This window comes from Xiphophorus hellerii, chromosome 6, assembly GCF_003331165.1.
Source record: "Xiphophorus hellerii strain 12219 chromosome 6, Xiphophorus_hellerii-4.1, whole genome shotgun sequence".
In the NCBI taxonomy this organism is placed as follows: Eukaryota; Metazoa; Chordata; class Actinopteri; order Cyprinodontiformes; family Poeciliidae; genus Xiphophorus; species Xiphophorus hellerii.
Genome location: NC_045677.1, coordinates 1,644,716 through 1,666,337, shown reverse-complemented (window position 1 = coordinate 1,666,337; position 21,622 = coordinate 1,644,716). Strand labels below are relative to the sequence as shown.

Here is a 21,622-nt window from a genome sequence, read left to right as displayed (position 1 = left end):
TTTCAAAAGGCCTAACTAGTTACTATTCTTTTGTTCATAAGGGGGCGTTCCAATGTTTTGAGACCTTGAAAAGAACATATGATTAATGTGCAGATGACTTTTTCAGATATCTACAGGTCAGAAATTATTTTAATCAGGATCTAAAAGTACATTTACAAAATTTGAAATTTGTGTAAACATTTATATTATTAACTAAATCAAAAGCAGGGAAAATAATTTCCAGGTTGTACAACGCCATCCTGCGGTGTAAGAAGGACATCACTGTTTATGTTAAAGTGAAGTGGGAAAAAGAAGTCAGCCTGACTATTCCAGAGGAAAATGTGGACCACATCTGTAAGATACCATGGACAACAACAAGGTCAAAGGTTTGGCGTGAATTTTGCTGAAAAAGAATTATAAGATTTTTCATAACCCCAGAGCAGGAATGACATCAGGGAAGGTGGGATACCTGCTGGAGATGTGGCAGGGATGTTGCCAATTATTTACATATTTTCTGGGACTGTCAAACCAGCCAGCGATATTGGTCTCAAATCCATGAACATTTACAGAACATTATCACATTTAATTTTCCTTCAGCCTTTGAATGCATATTTTTATGTAACATACTGGTGGACAAATTGAACTATAATGATCAAAAACTTGTGTACATTTCATTGGTGGGGAGCAAAAGGCCCTCACAAGAAAATGGCTTAAATGTGAACCTCCAACAACTGAAGTTCCCAAGATTACATAAATAAAACAATTTATGTAATCTTCTAAATCATAAATTATTTGGAGATTTGTGTATTGGAGAGACTACAAAATTGACATAAAAATTGACATTTTTTTGTTAATGTGCAGAGGGACACTTTCTATAAGATATGATCAAAGAGAACAGAATATGTTAAATCTGTTATATCTGATTTTTTGTAAACCTTGCTGTCATTCAGATTGAAGTTTTGATTTGTAATGTCAATGATTAGATGGTATTCAGACTACACTGCCACTCCCATTTAAGTTCTGGTTGGTTTTGATTTGGTTTTTTTTGTTGTTTTGTTTTTTGTTTTTCTCTGTTGAGAAAGAATGTAAAAAATGAGAACGAAACGAAATATACTGTATATATACAGTATATATATATATATATATATATACTGTATATATATATACTGTATATATATATACAGTATATATATATATATATACTGTATATATACAGTATATATAGTGTATATATATATATATACACCGTATATTGTAATGTAATATGCTTTCTCAATAAAAATGTTAATATAAGAAAAAGAAACTGAATGGTTGTGACTTCAGAGACCAAAAATGTTATAAAAAATTTATGAGGCACACTCTGACAACAACTTTCATCCCCTTTAGCCTGAAAATATTTGTTTAAAATTCATGATGATGTTGGGAATCTGGGGTCCTTGTTATTTTCCTAGAGATGATATCTCTAGGAAAATAACAACCAAATAGCTTTCTACTCCACTCCCACAAAAATGGATATTAATTTCATAATTATGTATGAAGTTTTCTCTGTAGTGACTTTCTGCAAAAGAAATTCAAAATAAATATCCTGTGTGTTTTGTTTTTTTCAGCTGCAACTTCATTAATGTTTTTAGAAAGATTTTCAAAAGTGAATATTGTTCAAGAAATCTATTCCATCTTTATGTTTTAATATAATAAAATTTTATTATTATGTTGTTGTTCATGGTATCTTACAGATGTGGTCCCCCGTTTGTCTCCTAACAGTGTCATGTTCCGTGTTTTTCTGTGCGTTTATTTCGAGTTTTGTGTCTCTGTGTCTCCTTGTTGTCCTGTTCTCCCCTCGATTACTCCCAGGTGTTTCTCTTTCCCTAATTACCCCGTGTGTATTTAGTGTTACCTGTGTCTCTGTCGGGTCCTTGTCTAATGTGCTCTCAGTCCTTCGTGTTGTCCTTTCGTAAAACCAGTTGCTACCGGCATTGAGCCCTGGCTTCCGCTCAGTCATGCTGCCTGTGTTTTTGGACTGTTTTGACTTCATTCCTTATTAAAACCATCATTTCTCACTGCATCCTGGGTCTGCTGCGTCTGCCTCACCACCCCTCAACACCGCATCTCATGACAAACAGGGGATGAAGAGTTAAATTATGATATAAACAACTTAATCCTCTATCTAAATTTTTATTCATAAATACCGCTTTCTAAAAATCACCTCCATTTTTAAATCTTAAAACATTGATGAAAAAGAAAGCTGGCTGATGTAAATTACAGACAAACTAAGAACCACAGAAGCAAACAAAACCCAAACAATCCCAGATCATGACACTCTCAGCCATCCATATTCTTGTCAGTGAGTCTGAGGTGATGTTTTTGCTCCAAACACTGGATTTAGAATGACTACTGGTGGTGCAGCAAATACAGCTTTTTAGTTGGTACTACGCAGCTTGACGCTTGTAAAACTTTTGTTAATGGTTTGAACAAATAATTTGACACCAATTGCACCTGTTTAAATTAAACAGGTGCAATTAATACATGTAGTGTAGGACTTTTTAACAAATAACTAAATGGTATGTCGTGTTCAAATATTTCTTTTAGGCAGTAAAGAAAAAAAAAAAACCCGTAAAAATCCTACAATAATTCTGGATTTTTTTATTCCAAAAAAATAAAACATTTGTACCTGCTATAAATGACAGACCTTTCTATTCTTCAGAAGTGAGGAAACTTAAAAAAGAAAAAAAAATTGTGGCGTATCAAATATATACTGTATATTCCACACCATGTATACCAAAAATGAACTGATTTTATCCTTTAGTGTTTACTTAGTTATGATCCATTTTAGAAATATTTATCCTCTCTGTAAGAATATAATGATAAAAATCATATTCAGTAAGGTAAAATAATGAACATAAGCATTGGGCTGAATAAAGGTCTGTAACAAGTACATTTCTGTTGGATTAACATACCTCTAACATACATCTATATTGTAAAAAGTAAGAATGTCCATCAAACATTATTTGGAAATGTTTCCTGGAAAATTTATATTTTTAAGTGATTATGAATCTGCCAGGATAAATAACAAAACCTTAAAAACTAAAGGATCATACTTTCTCCAACTACGAAGAATATAACACAACTGACCAGTCCATCCAACCAGGCGAAATTGAATTAGTTTAAACATCATAAGGTTAAAGCCTTAAGATTTTAGCTTAGTTTTTATTTTCAGTTGAACCTTTTGTGTTCTTATTTTAGTTTATATTCCCATTATAAACCAGGAGTGGATCAGATAATTTGTCATTGTGTTAGAAATGAAACTTGCCTTCCTTATTTCATAACTGGATGAGTTTTCCAGTTGTATCGCTGTATCATATCTCTGGCATCAAGATATGAAATATTTGTCGTCTTTAGTGTGGCAAACCTCTTCCTAACCTGAGTGGGGTTTCCTCCTGTCCTGTATAAGGGAAATTCAACCCCCCATGTACAAAGAACCTCCTCTGTCCTTCACCCTGTCCCCCGGTTCTGAGGACTCAGGCTTGGATGACTCTTCATTTCGCAGCGTTCTGGAGGAACCAGAAAATTCTGTGGAGAGGGAGATCCGACTGACATTAGAAAGAGAAGAACAGCACCAAAGGGAGAGGGGAGTGATTGCTCAGGGCCTGACGATACCCAGGTAAGGTAAATTGGTTAAGATTATGTGGGCTCACCAAGCCTGTGCATTGACTGTTCAGATTTCTCAAATTTGTCCTTTTTTCTGTGTTCAGTCTATACACCCTAGGGACAGAAGGATCTGTGCCAAGACCTCCAGTCTTTCGTACCCCTACTCTGTCCATCTCTCCATCCCCCCCCTGCTCCTCCTCTCTCCCCCGATCAATGTATCATGAAATGACAGCCAAAAACGTCATCATTCTTGAACCCGACTCCTCTGGCTCCAGCTCCAGGAACTACCTACTCTCCTCTGCTATCAGTGGCCTCTCTGATTGGTCTCCCAGTCTTGATGTGGCACCCTCAGAAAATGTCATTGTGGTGGAGACCTCCAATTTGATCATTCGCAGTGCTTCTGAGTTTTGCCTGAGTTCTGGGCCTCCGCCTGTAGAGACACAGGAGAGTACTTTCTCTTCTAATCCATTCTTCAAGTTGCGTTCCATCAGCAGTCAGTCTCTAGTGGAGCAAGAGATCAAGATGGTGAGGCAGAGAGAAGAGGAGTGGAGGAGGCAAAGGGAGGAACTGTGGCGAAGAAAACAAGAGGAAGAGTGGAGGACAGGGAGAGAGCGGTATGACACTGTCCTGGTGTCACCAAGCCTAAACGAAAACATCACTTTCAGTGGTATGTAGTGTCTATGTAAAATATATGAATGAAGCAACAGTTTCTTTATATAATGTAGAACCCACATATTGTTTTCAGATATATTTGTTGTTTTCTTTTATTCTTATTTGTATTCTAATTTAATTCCTGATTCTAGTGCCAGTGGTTCCAGACAGATCTGTTTCCTCCCCATCATCGCCTTCCAGACCACGGAAAATGGAACGCTCTAGTTTGTCTTGTGACCACAAGGTAGGCAGACATGCACACACATACAAACATAAACGTTAGAGCTTGTATCTATGCTGACCCAACATAGAAGTAAAAAGTAAAACAAAAAAAATATTTAATGTACATCTGTTACAAGTCTGATGATGCAAGATATACAATTTGATCACCACTCTCCAGGGCCATGTAGAGACCTTTGGAAAGGCAGGGGCTCAAAGTTAAGAAGAAGCACATTGAACAAGATACAGTATTAAAACATGGTACAACAACCTATATTAATCAACATCTAATATTTAATTGGATCATACTGTATTGTTGTCATCATGTGGGGACAAATGTAGTCTAATGTTTCCCTCGATAGGTATACGTTGCTGTTGTGGGGTTTATGCTGCTGACAGTGTTTGAGGACTGCAGTCTGGCTGTCTGCTCTGGTCTGTTTTTAAACAAACCATAGGAGAGAAGGCCACTGGTTATGAAGTATGTGATGAAATAAGCAAATTTCCTGATATTTTACTCAATAAATTATAATAATATCTGACTGTTTACCCTCCAAAGCAACCTGGATGCAGACTGCTTTAAAGACCAAAAACACTCAAGGGGTTTAACGCTACATAACTTTTTGATGTTACCACCTCTGAGAGATGTAGAATTGTAAGACTGAGTAATATCAAAGCAAAGAAGACTCAGTAGTCTTCCTCTCCCTGAATGTCTGGTTGATATGTGATGTGACATATGTGACATATCAACCATTATACTGTATAAATGGTTGATATGTAACACAATCCATAGATCTAAAACTTTAGCATTTGTCTATTGAGAATGACAATACTATTCAATCTTATTTAATCCATTCACCAGAGATAAAATAAAAAAAAGTGCCACTATTACGAGGATAATTACAAAAATAAATACAACAATTTTTCTAACGTCAACATTAGATCTACGTTTTTATTCACAAACCAGTGTATATTGGAAAAACTATATTTTCTTGCCCATAATCTGATAGTTAGAGGGTGTGGTTCTGCCCTCTCATCCTTATCATGGGCCTGGTGTCTTAACCAGGGCCACTTTGGGGCACTGATATACGTTATGAATTGTAATCTCCAGGGGTCTCCTTCATAAAACATTGCGTAGGATCTATATGAAAAGTGTACATTTGCCCCAAAACTGAGGTTTGATTGTCTCAGACTTTGACATATTTTATGTGTTAATCTGGAGCCCACATCACCTTGGTTATCTTCCAGGGAGAGGAAGGTAATGGTGAGAAAACTTTGCTGAGATGTTGTGTGGACTTTGATTTAAGATTTAATTAGGTTTGATGGCCATTTTTTTTATTTGAATGGTCCTTATGTACAGCAATGGCTCACCAGTGGTAGCATAAGTAACACTGCTGTACTGCTTAGAATAAAGTTGATCTGTAATAAAAGTTTGACTGTGGAATGAACTTAAATGTCTGAGATTAATCATGATACAGTATGGCTTCAATTTCCCACCTTAGTGTCTGTCACCAGTTTAACCACCGTCTCCAAAACCAATTCCTGTAAAGTTTTTTTTATAGATCACAAGCTTTGTGTGGAAAATGACCTACGCCAGTGTCAGACCCAATTTCTGTGTAGACATGTTTATAAACAAGACCCCTGATGATTGAGTATGATCAATATTAAAATAAAATGTGATTGTGATGTCACAGCAAATTCAGCATATCCAGTTCTGTTGCAGAAGAACACTGTGGATTTACAACCTTCACCTTAACTATAAAAATGAGAGAAAAGTCAGAAATAGCAAACATACTTGGATGTGGCATGACTTTGTGTTGCGAAAATGTTTATGGTTAAAAATTATAATATATTTTATTTATATAACCCTTCTCAAATAATCAAACACACTTTACAGGAATCAAGTAAAATTACAAACAGAGCACTTAAGTACAACAAACAAAATAAATTTAAATAAAGTAACACTTAAATACATAGCATTGTTTTACTCTTTTATAGAAGGGTAAAAACAGGACACTATTCATACATCAGAAGCAGTTGATTGTGTTTTGAGAAAAGATTTGAATGTGGATAGATGTGTTCAGGCACAAATGTTTTTGGGCAGAGAGTTCCCAAAGGTGGGCACAGCAAGAGAGAAGGAAAACTATCACCCTTGGTCCAGTGCTTGGTCCTATGTGATGGAGACAGGCAGTTGAACATCAAAAATAATCATACATCAGTTCATCTGTTTCTTGTGCATTCTGCTCTGCCTTATCAAACCCCCAGTCGGTGTTGGCAGATCTCTGCTTGAAGTGAGACAGTGTCTACTTGAATGTTTTTCCTGTTTAAAGGGACTTTTTCCTCTCCACTGTCGCATACATGCTTGGTAGGAGGGATTGCTGTGAAGTCAATGACAATGCTAATGATTGTCACTACGTGCTCGTCCAGGAGGAGTGAATGTTGCAAGTCAATGACTTGATGCAATGTCCTGGGTTTTCTTAGATACTAAGTTTCTTTCTAAGACTTAGAAAGAAACTCTTTTGTCTACTTTGTTCAAGCATCCATCCTTTAATTGAGCATACTGTACTGTTTGATAAATAGGATTAATTGGAATGTATGTGTGATTAATGTGTGATTATAATTAAAATTATATTTTTGTAAAATGTCTTGAGATGACATTTATTGTGAATTGCTATCTCACTATGACAATTCAATTTAAATTTAATTGAATTGGTTGGCATCAGAGTGGAGGCTGCAGGAAGAAGTGTGACGGTGGAGCATCTTGGTGATGTTTATGAGTAAGATATCTGGATATGCTGAGGGACAGGGAGCTTCTGGATGATGTGGTCCTGGAAGCGTGTGTGGGTGAGCAGGTGAGCAGCAGAACATTTTTGAGTTTATTGAAGACTTGATAGTGAACCATAGATTACTTGTTACAGTAATCAAGTCTGGAGATGATGCAGGCATGGATGAGAATTTCAGCAGCTGAGAAGGGGAGTGATGGGCAGAGGCAAGCAACATTTTTCTAATGAGAAAAGGTGGTTCTTGTGATGTGGTTGACATAGAGTTCAAGGGAGAGGTTGATGTCGAAAGTGACTCCAAGGTTGCAGATGTGAGTTGAGGGAGACAAAGTGATGCTCTCAGTGGTGAGACTGTAAGGGATTGGAGACCAATGAGGTTGATGTCTGACTTGTCACAGTTGAATTTGAAGAACTTTGAGTGCAACCATAATTTTATCTCAGTAAGACAGCTGGTCAGGATGGAGTGAGATGCAGTTTGAGGGTTTTACACAAACCAGCCAGAGAAACGCTGAATGGATTCCAAAAAATATACATTTTTATTAATAATGAATGAATTAATTAATTAAAAAGTCCAAAAATAATTCAAAAATGATTAATTGGGCCCAAAACTGAGGTCATCATAAACTACAACTCAGGTAGTAACACAAAGAACTCAAGCACAAACTGACTAAACAAACAAGACATGAGGGGAACTTAAATAGTGACTGATGAGACCACTGCTGACACACAAGGGTGTAATTAAACATACAAGAACTTATACAAATACTGGTCAACACAATACTAAATCTTTAAATTAAATAAATACTATTAGAACTGAACTAACTGCCAAAAAGAAGAAACATTAAAGAAATAGTAAAATTAAACTAAAGAAAACCAAATTTCCCCTTCCCCTGGCAAACAAATGGAATGACCACTGAAGAGGTTTGCTAGCCATATAAGGACAACAATCAGCTGGATCTCTTCTATGTGCCACTCCAGCAGAAGCTCCAAAAGAAACTGGTAACTCAAAACAAGAAGAATTAAGTTACTATTCACATCTCGGTGTGACGGTAGGGTCAGCTGTCACATGCAGTTTGATGAATTTGGTGGAGATGTAGAGCTGGACATCGTCAGCATAGCAGTGGATGTGGAGGCCATGGCAGCGGATGATGGAACTTAGAGCTATCTTTTACAGAATCAAGAGTAGAGGGCCAAGCACCAAACCCTGGGGAACACCTTGTGATAGAAGGGTAGTGGAGGAGATGCAAATATCGATGCCGATGAATTGTGCCTGTTTGTGAGATATGACTGTAACCAGGAGAGGCTTGCATTTCCTACCTCCTCAGCATGTCAGTGTTCTACAGTGTCCTCTAATGTTCCATCATTTGATCCAGGTGTGTTGCAGCGTAGACATATTTAAAAGATGCTGGACACTCACTCTTGAGGACTGGAGTTGAAGTCCCCTGCACTAGGGTCACATTCATCCATTCCCACTCACAAACACATTGGAGAGACAGACAACCACATAATCCAACATCAAAAATAATCATCTATTTTTGACAGTCTTCTTCAAACTAACAAGAGTTAATTTGATTTATTGTATAACTTGACTCATTATTTGTTATAAGATTTTAATGTTACGTTACAGATTTTTTTTCCTCTCATTCATTTATTCACTTGTTGCACTGTATTGTGAATGTTCTGATTTGTTAATCAGTTGGACTGATTATCAGTTTGTTCATGGTTTTTCTCATTTTCTACCTGTTACACCTTCATTCTTTATTCAATCATACTTGTTCCACCCATGCTTGTGTGCATCCGTCCATCCATCTGTCCGTCCGTCCTTCCGTCCATCCATCCATCCGTCCGTCCGTCCGTCCGTCCGTCCGTCCGTCTATCCATTAATGCATTAATCCATGGCTCTTTGCTCCAGTGGTTTAGCTGAATTTCCCCCTCCTTCCAGTTTCCCCTTTCCCTGTCTTCAGTTCCACGTCGTCAGAAAGTCATGGCACAGCGGTGGGAGGCCTCGCTCTTAGCCAATCAGAAGAAGGAGTAAATGGAAAGAGTTTTTAACTGTTGGCTTTTTTTAAAGCCATGATTGCTTTTCTTTGTTGCACCCATTAGGGCAAAATGATCTTGTCTGCCAACGGCAAATTTTGATTTCAGTATTTGTCAAATGCCAATATGTGTTAAAACCCAATGTCTGTTTGTTGTTTGTAAAATGTCTGTTTGTTGCTAAAATGCACAAAGGCAGAGGAATGTATGGTGGCTTCCAGTAAGATTTGTTAAAAAAAATATGGAAATGTACCTGTTTTTGCTTTCCCTAAAGACTGTTTAGAAAGTGCTTGTAACATTGTGTTTTGCTGGATGATGTATGACATACTGTTCAGTTCTTTTTCTTTTTGACATACTGGCCTGTTCAGATCTCAAAGATTTCCACAGAGCCGGCCTAAGGTTGTATGATGCACCAAATAACTTTTAATTTGGCTACTCTTTGGTTACCGCCTAGAAATTTGTAAAAAATAAATAAATCACAACAATTATGAAAACTGTGCAGAATTTCTGCTAATGTGTAGATTTTTGAAAAAACATTAATGTCAAAACAAATTACAGTTATTTAACTGAACACTGAAATAATTTGAAAATGTTCTAAATCATATATGTAGCTTAAAAATAAAATAGTGTTTTAAAACTGAATTTCTGGAGTCATGTATGTCCCTCAGTTTATGTTTTAAAAAAATTACTAAAAAGTCACTAACTAAATAAAAAAAAGTTGAATATATTTACTTATTTTTACATATGGGCTTATAAGTTGTTTTAAAATTGTCTGACTTTTTAGTTTTTAATTTTTTCCTTTATTTAGTTAAAAGGTCATACTGATCAGTTCAGAATATGACATGTTAAAAAATAAAAAGAGGGCAGAAAATACAGAAACTTCAAAAAGGCATCCAGGTTTCTTCACACACACATACAACCTGTAAATTTTATCTGCCATTATTTATCTATAATCCATTCCCTAACATTCTTGTATATTCTGTATAATCTGTGCATATAGCTCCCATATTTATACTTATACACAATATCTAAATCTCTTGCTATAACCCCTTATAGTCCATACATACATAGTCTTGTACATCTGTAAATAAATATTTATATCTCGTAGAGCACTTCTGGATAGATGCAAACTACATCTCGTTGCTTGTACTTGTGACAGTGCAATGACAATAAAGTTGAATTCTATTCTATTCTAGGTTGCAATCTTTGTCCAATACAACAAGGTTATTAAATTCTTAAAAACTTACAACATGGTTGGATCAAATATGAACTACATGCTGATAAAGCTTGTGCCTGTTTTACAAGCCACATAACAGAAGATGTTGGAAAACATTATCTAACAAGTTATTTGGTTGATTAAAAAAAATCATCTCTTGTTAAAGCAAACACAGTTTGATCATCATATTTTAACAATAACCCCAAATTTCTTTAACATGCATGAAAAAAACAAAACAAAACAAAAAGTGTGTGTTGTGTGAATCTCCATATGATTTATAATGTGATAGCACTTGTGCATGGTTAACAGATTTAAGATTTTTGAAGGTTTTAAGAGGAATTCTAATTCTGAGAGCTAAATACTCACTGAGAAGAGAACAGGAATGATGTAAAAGAAAACTTCTTCTTAGGAAAAGTAAGTAATTATTACTTACCTCCAAAACTGTGTTCTGAGAGGGATCAATCTAGAGTGGAGGGCCTAGTCAGCTACTTAATTTGCTTCTGCCTGTGGCCGGCTCTGTATTCCTCTACTAGCATTGGCTATAAACTTGTATAACTTCAAATATTCTACATTATGCTACCTTGTGTTTTTCTTCTATTTAATTGTCACAAACCCTTAAGTAGCCTATGTTATGGATTATAAAACCTGTCCATCATGTATTTATTCAGTTTATTGAACATAATTTACTGTAATACAATTTTTAGTTGTTACTGTAGTACCAATGTACTGTAAATTTTTTTCATTTAAAGTACATTTTCTGCGTAGAAACTTTGCAGAAACTTGATTAGCAGAAAGAAACGTAATTTTTGAAAACCGTTGCATTTCAAGTATAAGTCTTTGAAAATCACTGTCTGAATGAAGTACTCACATGCTAGAGTCAGCGATTAATGGTTTTTTCCTCATTTCAATTCTAGCCACTCAGATACCTCTTTCCTGAGACCTGACCAAAAGCATGTCCAGATTTTAGGACTTGTTTTGTTTCATAGCAGTGTTTTCTCATGAGCATAATTAGAATAACAATGTGTTCAGTTGTAAGCTAACAAGGCTCTTTAAATGTTTGTCAAAATTGATGCTTCAGGTTCAGGATGCTAGCGTCAGCAGGAGCAAATAAAAGGAAGTTAAAAAGCAAATTCTGATGATAGTTGAGTTAATCCCGCAAAAAAAGTGGCAGCCTGTAAAACTGTGTCCATCTGTGGCTCTACAAAGTGAGCAAGTGTTTAAGGAAACCAGTATTCTAACAAATAGGTCTACTGAAGATTTGTACAGATTTTTTTTTATTTCCTACTGTGTTCCTGTAAAAGAGAATTGATGTATTTTTGATGCATATATTTATTAACTGAACAATACTTACAAATGCTGAAGACCTTTTCAGTTACAAAAGTTTTATTCTGACCTTAGCAATGAGGTTTAACAATGTGAAGTCATGTTTATTTTTAGGAAACTCTAATGTGTGGTGTGTACATGTTTCCATCTGGTCACTACCTTACTTTAGTTTAGTTTCTGCATTAAATCTCCACAAGCTTATCCGCTAGTTTCTGCAATGATCTCAAGTTAGTCTGAAGTTTAAAGTTGTAACGAGATCAATAGTGATCACCAGGATGTAATGAAATAGTGATGGGTTGATCAGTGCAGCTGTTTTTAGTCCAGCATTCATGCTCTCGCCATTACTACGTTAAATAGCAGATTTTAATTACAAACGATTAACACACATCCCATATAATATTTTCAAACTCAGACAGAACAGACATTGTAAATTAGAACAGATTAAAACATCTATCTAATATGCTCAAGATTTTCTGATTAGTTTTCTGCTTATTTTGGCTAGAATGAACTTGAAACATTTTAAAATGAGTATATGTGACCTACACACTTTTAGGAATTTGGTCTAATATGAAAAACTCTACTGATTAGACTAATTTTTATTAAATCGTCAATATTACATCTAACTTAAAATGCTCCACTGATTAGGCTGTACGTTGACTAAATCATGAGTGCAAAATTAACCAGATTGAGGCCTACTGAAACCAAACATAATCAATCTAATATTGCACACCTTGTATGACAGAGTTCCTTGCAAAACATTCATACCAACTGGGCAATTCCACTTTTGTCATGAAGAAGAGCAAACGTGGAAGAAAGTGCTCTTGTCAGATTACATCCTCACTGAACTTTTTGGCCTACAGGCAAAATGCTATGTGTGGCAGACAACTAACACTGTCACACATGTTAGGGTGGTAAATACACCACCCTCACTAAGAAAATGATGGTAGCAGCATTGAACTGTGGGAGGCTTTTCCTCAGCTAAGGCCAATCCTGAGAAAAAAAAAATCCTCTCCTCCCAATTTGACTGAGCTTGATAGTTTGCAAAGCAGAACAGAGAAATATCCCCAAAAACTTTGAGCTGTAATTGCAACAAGTGGTGAATACAAATGCACACAACATTTTTATGTTGTTTGCATAAAAAAATTGTTATAATTTTTTTTCTTCCTCTTATTAAGTATGTATAACTTAAAAATATTTCCAACATCAATCTCAGAAGTCTGATTTTTTAATTTTTTTATTTTATTTTGAGAAAACTAGGATTAAGTCAGATATCTTTTTTTTCAGTGGCTCTTCTATAACCAGGCTGTTGTCTGCTGCATTAAATCATTGTTAAAAGTACTGAAGTCTGTGTCTGTGCACATTCATGAAATGGTCATTATTCTGTCTTCTGTTTTGGCAACTTTATTTACCCCACGCTGTACATATATATATATAATATATATATATGTATATTTTGGAATTGTTCTTGCTACAGCAGCCCGACATGGTCTAGTATGGTAGAGTTTCTTCTTCTGCTATTTCTTCTGATGCTACTTCCGTTACTAAGTAATATGCAGCTCAAATTCTGTAAAACTACTGCGCCTGAACAAAAATAACTTGACACAATGTTTTAAACAATAAAATTGATTAGATAAATAAAATATGTTAAATGAATTAAATGCTCTCTGTTTTATCCATAACTTTAAAAAAATGGTAATAATCTAAAGAAAATACTTTCAGGGTGTAACATGACAAAATGACTGTCAATGTGCATGAAAGGCCCTGTATTTCTTTCTTTTTGCTGTTTATTTTTTATTCAAGTTATTTTTTAAATAGGTTTTTTAGACACGTAAATGTAAAGTATAGCAAACAACTCAGAACATCACTATAAGAAACTATTTGTTCCCATCTAAACCAAGTGCTTTGTTGTAGATCTTATGGTACTGTCGCATTTGTGACAGATTTCACTTCTTACATGATTTTCTGAAGAGCAAATTGCCCTTGTAGCAACATAGTCTGACCCACACAACACTGACTGTTGCATCAGACAGGAAATGGGACTAAACTGTTACATGCTTCTGCAGCACAGAGATAATCGGGAGTTCTCCATGAGTACCAACAGCTTTTTTTCTTTGATTTCACTTGGACATGTACCCAGAGGAAAAAGTCTACTCCAATGATTCTGCTATTCATTGTTGCTTCAAACAATTCAAATTCAAAAATACTTTATTAATTCCAAATGGAAATAAAGTGCAAAAACATGAGCATCTTATTTGATAGCATGAATTACACACTAGTCTACTTAGACTGATGCCATATAATTTCATACCAATGGACAAATTATATTGACATTCACACCTAGTGGACATTCATTCAATAAAGTTTGTAATTTTATAATTTCTGACACCAATTTTAATCTTTTAAATATATATTTCCTTTGTTATGGAATTACAATATCAGATGTTCAGTGGGGAAGAAACCTGACTGACTGTGAAAGGCCACTGTTTGGATATATACTATGGACCCATATTCATTGCTCTTTTCCTCACTGATATTATTTATTAAGTGTAGTAGAACAACTTGCCTTGAGTGTCAGTTATTTATTATTGCCAAATGAAAAAATGTTTGTCTGATGATAACATGTTCAATAAAGTGTGCAACATCTGAGAGTTGCTGTGTCTGTGTCTGTACCAAAGGTGTCAAACTCATTTTCAATTTGGTCCAAATCAAGATCATGAATGTCCTCAAAGGGCGGGTTGTGGCAAAAGCCTATCATCATGGGTGAATTAGGGAAAATGTTGTGATTGACTGCATAAAGTCTAACCTCAGGTCCAATACGACCAGTGTTGATGGTTTGTGATGATTTATTTTATTTAAATCTGTAGAGACTCACACAGAGAAAAAGCAGCAGTTAGAAAGTTTTATTGGCCCAAAGTTCTTTGGCGCTTGGACACTGGCAGAAGACGTACTGAGAATCGCCGCGAGCTTGGATGATCGGCTTGGACATGGAGAGAAAGGAGCCTGGAAGATGCCGGGAGGATCTTCCAGGCTCCTATCCATCGGATAGACCCACCTCCTTCCTGACCAGGAAGGAGGTGGGTCGAAGCAGCATGGCTGAAGCAGGTGGATCCATGGTTGTTTGGCTTTTTGAAGGAGCTCTTGCGTGGTGATTGGCTGGGGCGGAGCGACAATCCGGTGCTGGTTGGCTGAGTTGGAGGCTTGGTAATTGATTATGTCGGCAGGCTGAAGAGAGTCTTACAGCTTGAATTTATGCATAGGATTAATTAAGGACTGTTGTGTTTATGGTCTCAGTGGATGTGAATCCCAACAGAAATTTTTCAAAGATGTTATTTTTCAAAAATGGTGTTGTTGATTAAAAACATGGTTTTGTAAAACTTTTGTGTGCAGTTACAAAGCATGAAGGCCATCCATCCATCCATCTATTTTCTTCCGCTTTATCCGGGGTCGGGTCGCTAGAATAGCAGCTTCAGAAGGGAGGCCCAGACTTCTCTCTCCCCGGCCACTTGTTCCAGCTCCTCCGGGGGGTATCTGCAGGCGTTCCCAGGTCAGCCGAGAGACATAGTCCCTCCAGCGTGTCCTGGGTCTTCCCCAGGGCCTCCTCCCAGTGGGACGTGCCCGGAACACCTCACCAAGGAGGCGTTCTGGAGGCATCCTGACCAGACGCCCGAACCACCTCAACTGGCTCCTCTCGATGTGAAGGAGCAGCGGCTCTACTCTGAGTCCCTCCCGGATGACTGAGCTTCTCACCCTATCTCTAAGGGAGAGCCCAGACACCCTACGGAGAAAACCCATTTCGGCCGCTTGTATCCGCGATCTCGTTCTTTCGGTCATGACCCAAAGCTCATGACCATAGATGAGAGTGGGAACGTATATCGACCGGTAAATCGAGAGCTTCGCTTTTTGACTCAGCTCTCTCTTCACCACGACAGACCGGTACAGCGTCCGCTTCATGGCAGATGCTGCGCCAATCCGCCTGTCAGTCTACCGCTCCCTTCTTCCCTCATTCGTGAACAAGATGCCAAGATACTTGAACTCCTCCGCTTGGGGCAGGACACCCCCTGACCCAGAGAAGGCATTCTACCCTTTTCCGGCTCAAGACCATGGCCTCGGATTTGGAGGCACTGATCCTCATCCTGATCGCTTGACACTCAGCTGCGAACTGCTCCAGCGAGAGCTGCAGATCACGACCTGATGAAGCCAATAGGCCTACATCAGCCCCAAAAAGCAGAGATGTGATCCTAAGACCACCAAAACGGATCCCCTCAACACTTAGGCTGTGCCTAGAAATTCTGTCCATGAAAGTAATGAACAGAATCTGTGACAAAGCGCAGCCCTGGGAGAGTCCAACTCTCACCGGAAACGAGCCTGACTTACTACTTGCAATGCGGACCAGACTCTCACACCGGTCATACAGGGACCTGACAGCCCATATCAAAGGGCCTGGTACCCCATACTCCCGGAGAACCCCCCACAGGGCTTCCCGAGGGACACGGTCGACACCTTCTTCAAGTCCACAAAACACATGTAGACCGGTTGGGTGAACTCCCATGCACCCTCCAGGACCCTGCTGAAGGTGTAGAGCTGGTCCAGTGTTCCACGACCAGGACGAAAACCACACTGCTCTTCCTGAATCCGAGGTTCAACTATCCGATGGACCCTCCTCTCCAGGACTGAATAGACCTTGCCAGGGAGGCTTAAGAGTGTGACCCCCTTGTAATTGGAGCACAACCCTCTGTCCCCTTTTTGAACAGGGGTACCACCACCCCAGTCTGCCAATCCAGGGGAACTGCCCCCAATGTCCATGCAATGTTGCATAGTCGCATCAGCCAACACAACCTTACAACATCCAGAGCCTTAAGGAACTCTGGGCGAATCTCATCCACCCCTGGGGCCCTGCCACCGAGGAGTTTTTTAACCATCTTGGCGACCTCGTCCCCAGAAATTGGAGAGTCCAATCCAGAATCCCCAGGCTCAGCTTTCTCAATGGAAGGCATGTTGGTGGGATTGAGGAGGTCTTCGAAGTTTTCTGCCCACCGGCCCACAACGTCCCGAGTTGAGTTCAGCAGCACACCATCCCCACTATAGACAATGTTGGAGCTGTACTACTTCCCCCTCCCGAGATACCGGATGGCGGACCAGTATCCCCTCGAAGCCATGCGGAAAGTCTTTCTCCATGGCCTCTCCAAACTCCTCCCACGCCTGAGTTTTTGCCTCAGCAACCACCTGAGCCGCATACCGCTTTTCCCGCCAGTACCCGTCAGCTGCTTCCAGAGTCCCACAGGCCAATAAGGCCTGAAAGGACTCCTTCTTCAGCCTGACAGCATCCCTCACCGAAGGTGTCCACCAACTGGTTCGAGGGTTGCCGCCGTGACAGGCACCGACAACCTTGCGGCCACAGCTCCGATAAGCCGCCTCGATAATGGAGACACGGAACATGGTCCACTCAGACTCAATGTCCCCAACCTCCCCCGGAATGTGTTCAAAGTTCTGCCGGAGATGGGAGTTGAAGCTCCGTCTCACAGGGGATTCCGCTAGATGTTCCCAGCAGACCCTCACAACACGTTTGGGCCTGCCAGGTTTGACCGGCATCCTCCCCCATCACTGGAGCCAACTCACCACCAGGTAGTGGTCAGTGAACAGCTCCGCACCTCTCTTCACCTGAGTGTCCAAGACATATGGCCGCAGATCCGATGAAACGATGACAAAGTTGATCATCGAACTGCGGTCAAGGTTGTCCTAGTGCCAAGTGCACATATGGACACCCTTATGCCTGAACATGGTGTTCATTATGGACAATCCGTGATGAGCTCAGAAGCATGAAGGCATCAAGCTAATTCTCTTCATATGCAATACAACTGTCCTAAGATTAGCAATAAAGAGTTCTTTTAAAGAGCATAATTAATGTTCAACAAATTATCCAAAAAGGCAGGATGACTATAATAGAATGATACCCAGATCAAGTAAAGTAGCATGAGTTTTAAAGATGTCTTTAAGTGTTATTACAGTGTCAAATACAATAATAACAGAGTCATTAATATTAACGCTTTTGTCAAGTAAAGTGAAATAAGTAGCAACAGTTATAAAGATGTCATTAAGTGTTATTACAGTGTCATTAATATTAACTCTTACCTCAAGTAAAATGAAACAAGTAGCTTAGTATTATCAGGATGCCATTATCAGGATGTCATTAGACTTAGAGACTTAGACTTATTTTTATTACCATGGCACAAAGAAACATAAGTGAAATCTGTCGAAGCACTTCATGATGATAGATGTTAATGCAACGGGTCGAAAGTCATAAAGACGTGATGGTTGGTTACTTGGGCACTGGAAGAATGATAGCTGACTTAAAACATGAGGGGACAGTGGTCTGGTACAGTGATATATTAAAGATATCCGTGAGCACATGGGCTAGCTGGTCTGCACGCTCTTTGATCAGCATGCTGGAATATTGTCATTACCTGCAGTTTTTTGTATGTTAACCTTTCGCAGGGATTTTCACTCAGCAAATGTTTCGAGCCTGAAGGCCTGTTCATCAGGGTGAGGGGCAGCTTTCCTTGCAGGGGTTTTATTTAGGGCTTCAAATCTTGCAAAGAAGCTGTTGAACTCATTAAGGAAGCTAATGTCATCTTGGCAGGATGAAGATGTGGTTTTATAATCAGTCACAGACTGGATGCCCTGCCACAGTTGTCTGGTGTTGCTGGCATCATGAAAGAAACCTTTGATCTTTTGACTGTAGGCATGTTTTGCTGCATTGATGGTACAGTTTAGATTGGCCCTCGCTAAGTGCGGCCATGTCACCAGATTTGAAGGCAGCATTACGCTCCCTGAGTTTAAAATATACATCCTTAGTCATCCAAGCTTTCTGGTTGGCCTGTGTGACTATTGATTTTGTTACTGTAACCATCTCCATACACCACTGGATGTAGTTTGACACAGATGCTGCATACTAATCCATGTCCATGTGTTGGTTGTGCATAGGGGCCTCTCTGAACATACCCCAGTCTGTGCACTCAAAACAGTCCTGCAGTGCAGACATAGCTCCCTCAGGCCACACTCTCACCTTCTTCACCACAGGCTTTTGTCTGGTAAGCAGGGATTGGTATGCTTTGATGAGCATAATCAAAAGATGATCTGAAGAACTGAGATGGGGGCGGGAGGTTGCTCTAAAGGCTTTCTTAATATTGGTGTGGACCACAGGTGTCAAACTCCTGCCTAAGCAAAATTTGGTTTTGGGGCCCTCTATTTTTGCTAACAATGTGAATTGCTGGAATCAACAGTTAGACGATTAGATCATTTGCACACCTGCTATAAACTTATTGCATCTCTGATGGTGTTGTTTGCATTATACACTATACATATATAATATAGGATACTTTTATCAGCCAGTCGATTTCTGGGTTAATTTTGGGGAGTTCATGATTGGCTGATACTTACATGTGAAGCCTATCTTATCCACTGATCTTATTTTCGTCAGCAAAGGTTTAAAAATCAGCCTATGTCCCCTTCTGCTCTGCAGTGAGAGGTTTGACTGATAGACCGGCCCACCAGGTCAGGTCTGCACATTTACAGCTAACAACATTCACCCCACTGTTGCCAACTCAGTGACTTTCTTGCTACATTTAGTGACATTTCAGACAAAAAAATTATCGGCCAAAATCAAAATCGGTAGGTCAGGCTCTTTAAAGATCGGTAACCAGACAGAAAACTGCAATCGGTGCAGCCCTATACATACTGTATATTCATGACATTCTATGATTAAATTAATTTCTCTTAAGCGTAACTCCAATAGCTAAAAATTTCATTTACACCAGGTGAGTTTTTCTCCCCTGAGAATGTGGACCAGTACCGGGTTGATTCTGAGCCTTGAAATGATTTAAACAGAGATTTCACATAACTTAGAAGTTGAGGTAAAATATTGTTTGTTTTAGCCACATAAATGATCAGCAGCAAACACCAACTTCAGCTTAGAGCAGCAAATATATTTATATATTAATGCAGCAGACATTGTAGCCTGATGGAAAACATTTTGCTAGACAACATCAAACATTGAGAAGTTTTAATTATTGTTATCAAATGTTATCAAACACGCCGCTTTGTAGCCAAAGAAAACCTCAGAAATATACAGAGCCAAGCAGGAGAATCAACTCATTTCAAGTTAAAACTCAGCTCCACACAAAGACACTAGCATAAATGTTTGGCTGTTGAACTGAACCGTTCAAGGTCGCTATAAAGCTAATTTTCTATTAGCAGTTTCACAAATCTTTTTTATAAACATTACATTACAAAGACATATTAATACAAATTTCTATCTTGGCTTTTTTCCATTCTTCCTCTTTTCTTTCTCCATGAAGGATAAGTCCTTTTTTTAGACATTGTTTTGTTAACTTATCTTCTTCTGGAGCTTTGGACGTTTGGATGCTTTCTGCACATCGCACATCAAATGTGCGATGTGCAGAAAGCATCCAAACATCTGACAGATTCCGGTTTGCTCGTGAACAATAAATCTTCCCACTTCAGGGTTACTTGCCTATGGAGGCACAGGGCTCTGTGCTTGGACCAATTGTCTTTATTATATCTTTACTTCCAGCTGGAAAAATCATCAGACAGCATAGTCTAAATCTTCACTGTTATGCTGATGCTCAGCTATATCCATCTATAAATCCTGATGAATCCAATCTGTTAGGGAGAATACAGGCATGTACTGAGGACATTAAAACCTGGATGTAACCTGGATATGTAGAACTCTAGGATGAGTTCAACACATTTAGACGTTCAGCAAATCGTACAGCATGGTATCTGTTTTTCTCTCATGTTTCTGAAACCTGGCTCAGCCCCTCTCACTGACCACTGCTCTCTGACTCTGTACAGTATTCCCTGGTTTCTTTTGGCTGTGTTTCCTGCTGGAACCTGGTAACATTTTTTCACTTCCTTCAAGCAGTCATCCTCACCAGGGTCTTCCTCAACAATAACAATTTCAGCCTTAAGGCAACCCTCATACTCCTGAACCTGCCTGCTGTCATCCTGTGCTGTATGGAAACCCATGAACATGGCTGTGACAGGTTCTGAACTGCCTGCGGTGTGGAGAATGGTGTAAGGACTGTCATTTGCATAAAGATGGGAGGGAACCCTACTGCAGTGCATGTGGTCACTGTGCAGAACAGAGCAATGACTGGAGCTGGTCTCTGTTTTACTGTTTGATGTGTAGCAGCAGGAAAGTTTGTCCTCATCAACAGCAGAAATAAATCTGGTTGCTTCATGACACTGTTCCGTCCAGCATGCCGTCACTTGACTCTGATCATGTGACAGGGAGTGATTGGATCTGCTCCCATTTATCCTGTTTCTGAAGCTGCCGGTGGAGTGGGGGCTAGTAGGTCCATCCTGGAAAATACTGTGAGAATTTCTCATTTGAAACAAATCGTTGTGAATATTATGGTTGCTATAGTGATTACCTAAATCCCAATGTGTCCTTGAGCATTGCTCATCATGCGGTCTTCTTTGCCAGTTTTCCCTGTGGTTAATGTCTTTCTTTGCTATGCTATCTTTGTCTCTGTGGATGTAGCTACCGTAGTGTCCTTCCTTGGATTCCTTCGTATCTTGATGATTGTAGAGACTGGGCTCATCATAGGCACTGATATCTTCCAGGTAGCTGTGGTGTTGTAGTTGACTATATATTGTAGCACTTCTCAGCAGCTGCTTCACCTCACTGGCACACAGCTCAGAAACAAAGTTTTGGGCTTGGAAATCCTAAAAGATATATATAAAAAAGTACACAATT

The 21,622-nt window shown here is 38.9% G+C and overlaps 2 protein-coding genes across 6 annotated transcripts in view; one reads left to right on the top strand and one right to left on the bottom strand.

The window, feature by feature from the left end:
* LOC116721385 (uncharacterized) overlaps positions 1–21,622 on the top strand; it is a 63,382-nt gene that overhangs the window by 34,278 nt on the left and 7,482 nt on the right. For 2 of the 5 annotated variants that reach the window (XM_032565069.1, XM_032565064.1), the window contains exons 4-8: positions 3,428–3,637; positions 3,729–4,291; positions 4,428–4,519; positions 9,214–10,202; positions 10,502–11,918. In XM_032565069.1, the coding sequence (XP_032420960.1) occupies positions 3,428–3,637; positions 3,729–4,291; positions 4,428–4,519; positions 9,214–9,306 (958 nt within the window). In that variant the 3' untranslated portion in view covers positions 9,307–10,202; positions 10,502–11,918. Of the gene's footprint in view, positions 1–3,427; positions 3,638–3,728; positions 4,292–4,427; positions 4,520–4,675; positions 10,203–10,501; positions 11,919–21,622 lie in introns of those variants that run through there. The other 3 variants (XM_032565068.1, XM_032565066.1, XM_032565065.1) reach the window with 3 other exon arrangements.
* LOC116721387 (tRNA wybutosine-synthesizing protein 3 homolog) overlaps positions 19,889–21,622 on the bottom strand; it is a 66,907-nt gene continuing 65,173 nt past the window's right edge. The window contains exon 11 of the mRNA XM_032565071.1: positions 19,889–21,591. Coding sequence (XP_032420962.1) covers positions 20,620–21,591 — 972 coding nt within the window. The 3' untranslated portion in view covers positions 19,889–20,619. The remainder of the gene's footprint in view (positions 21,592–21,622) is intronic.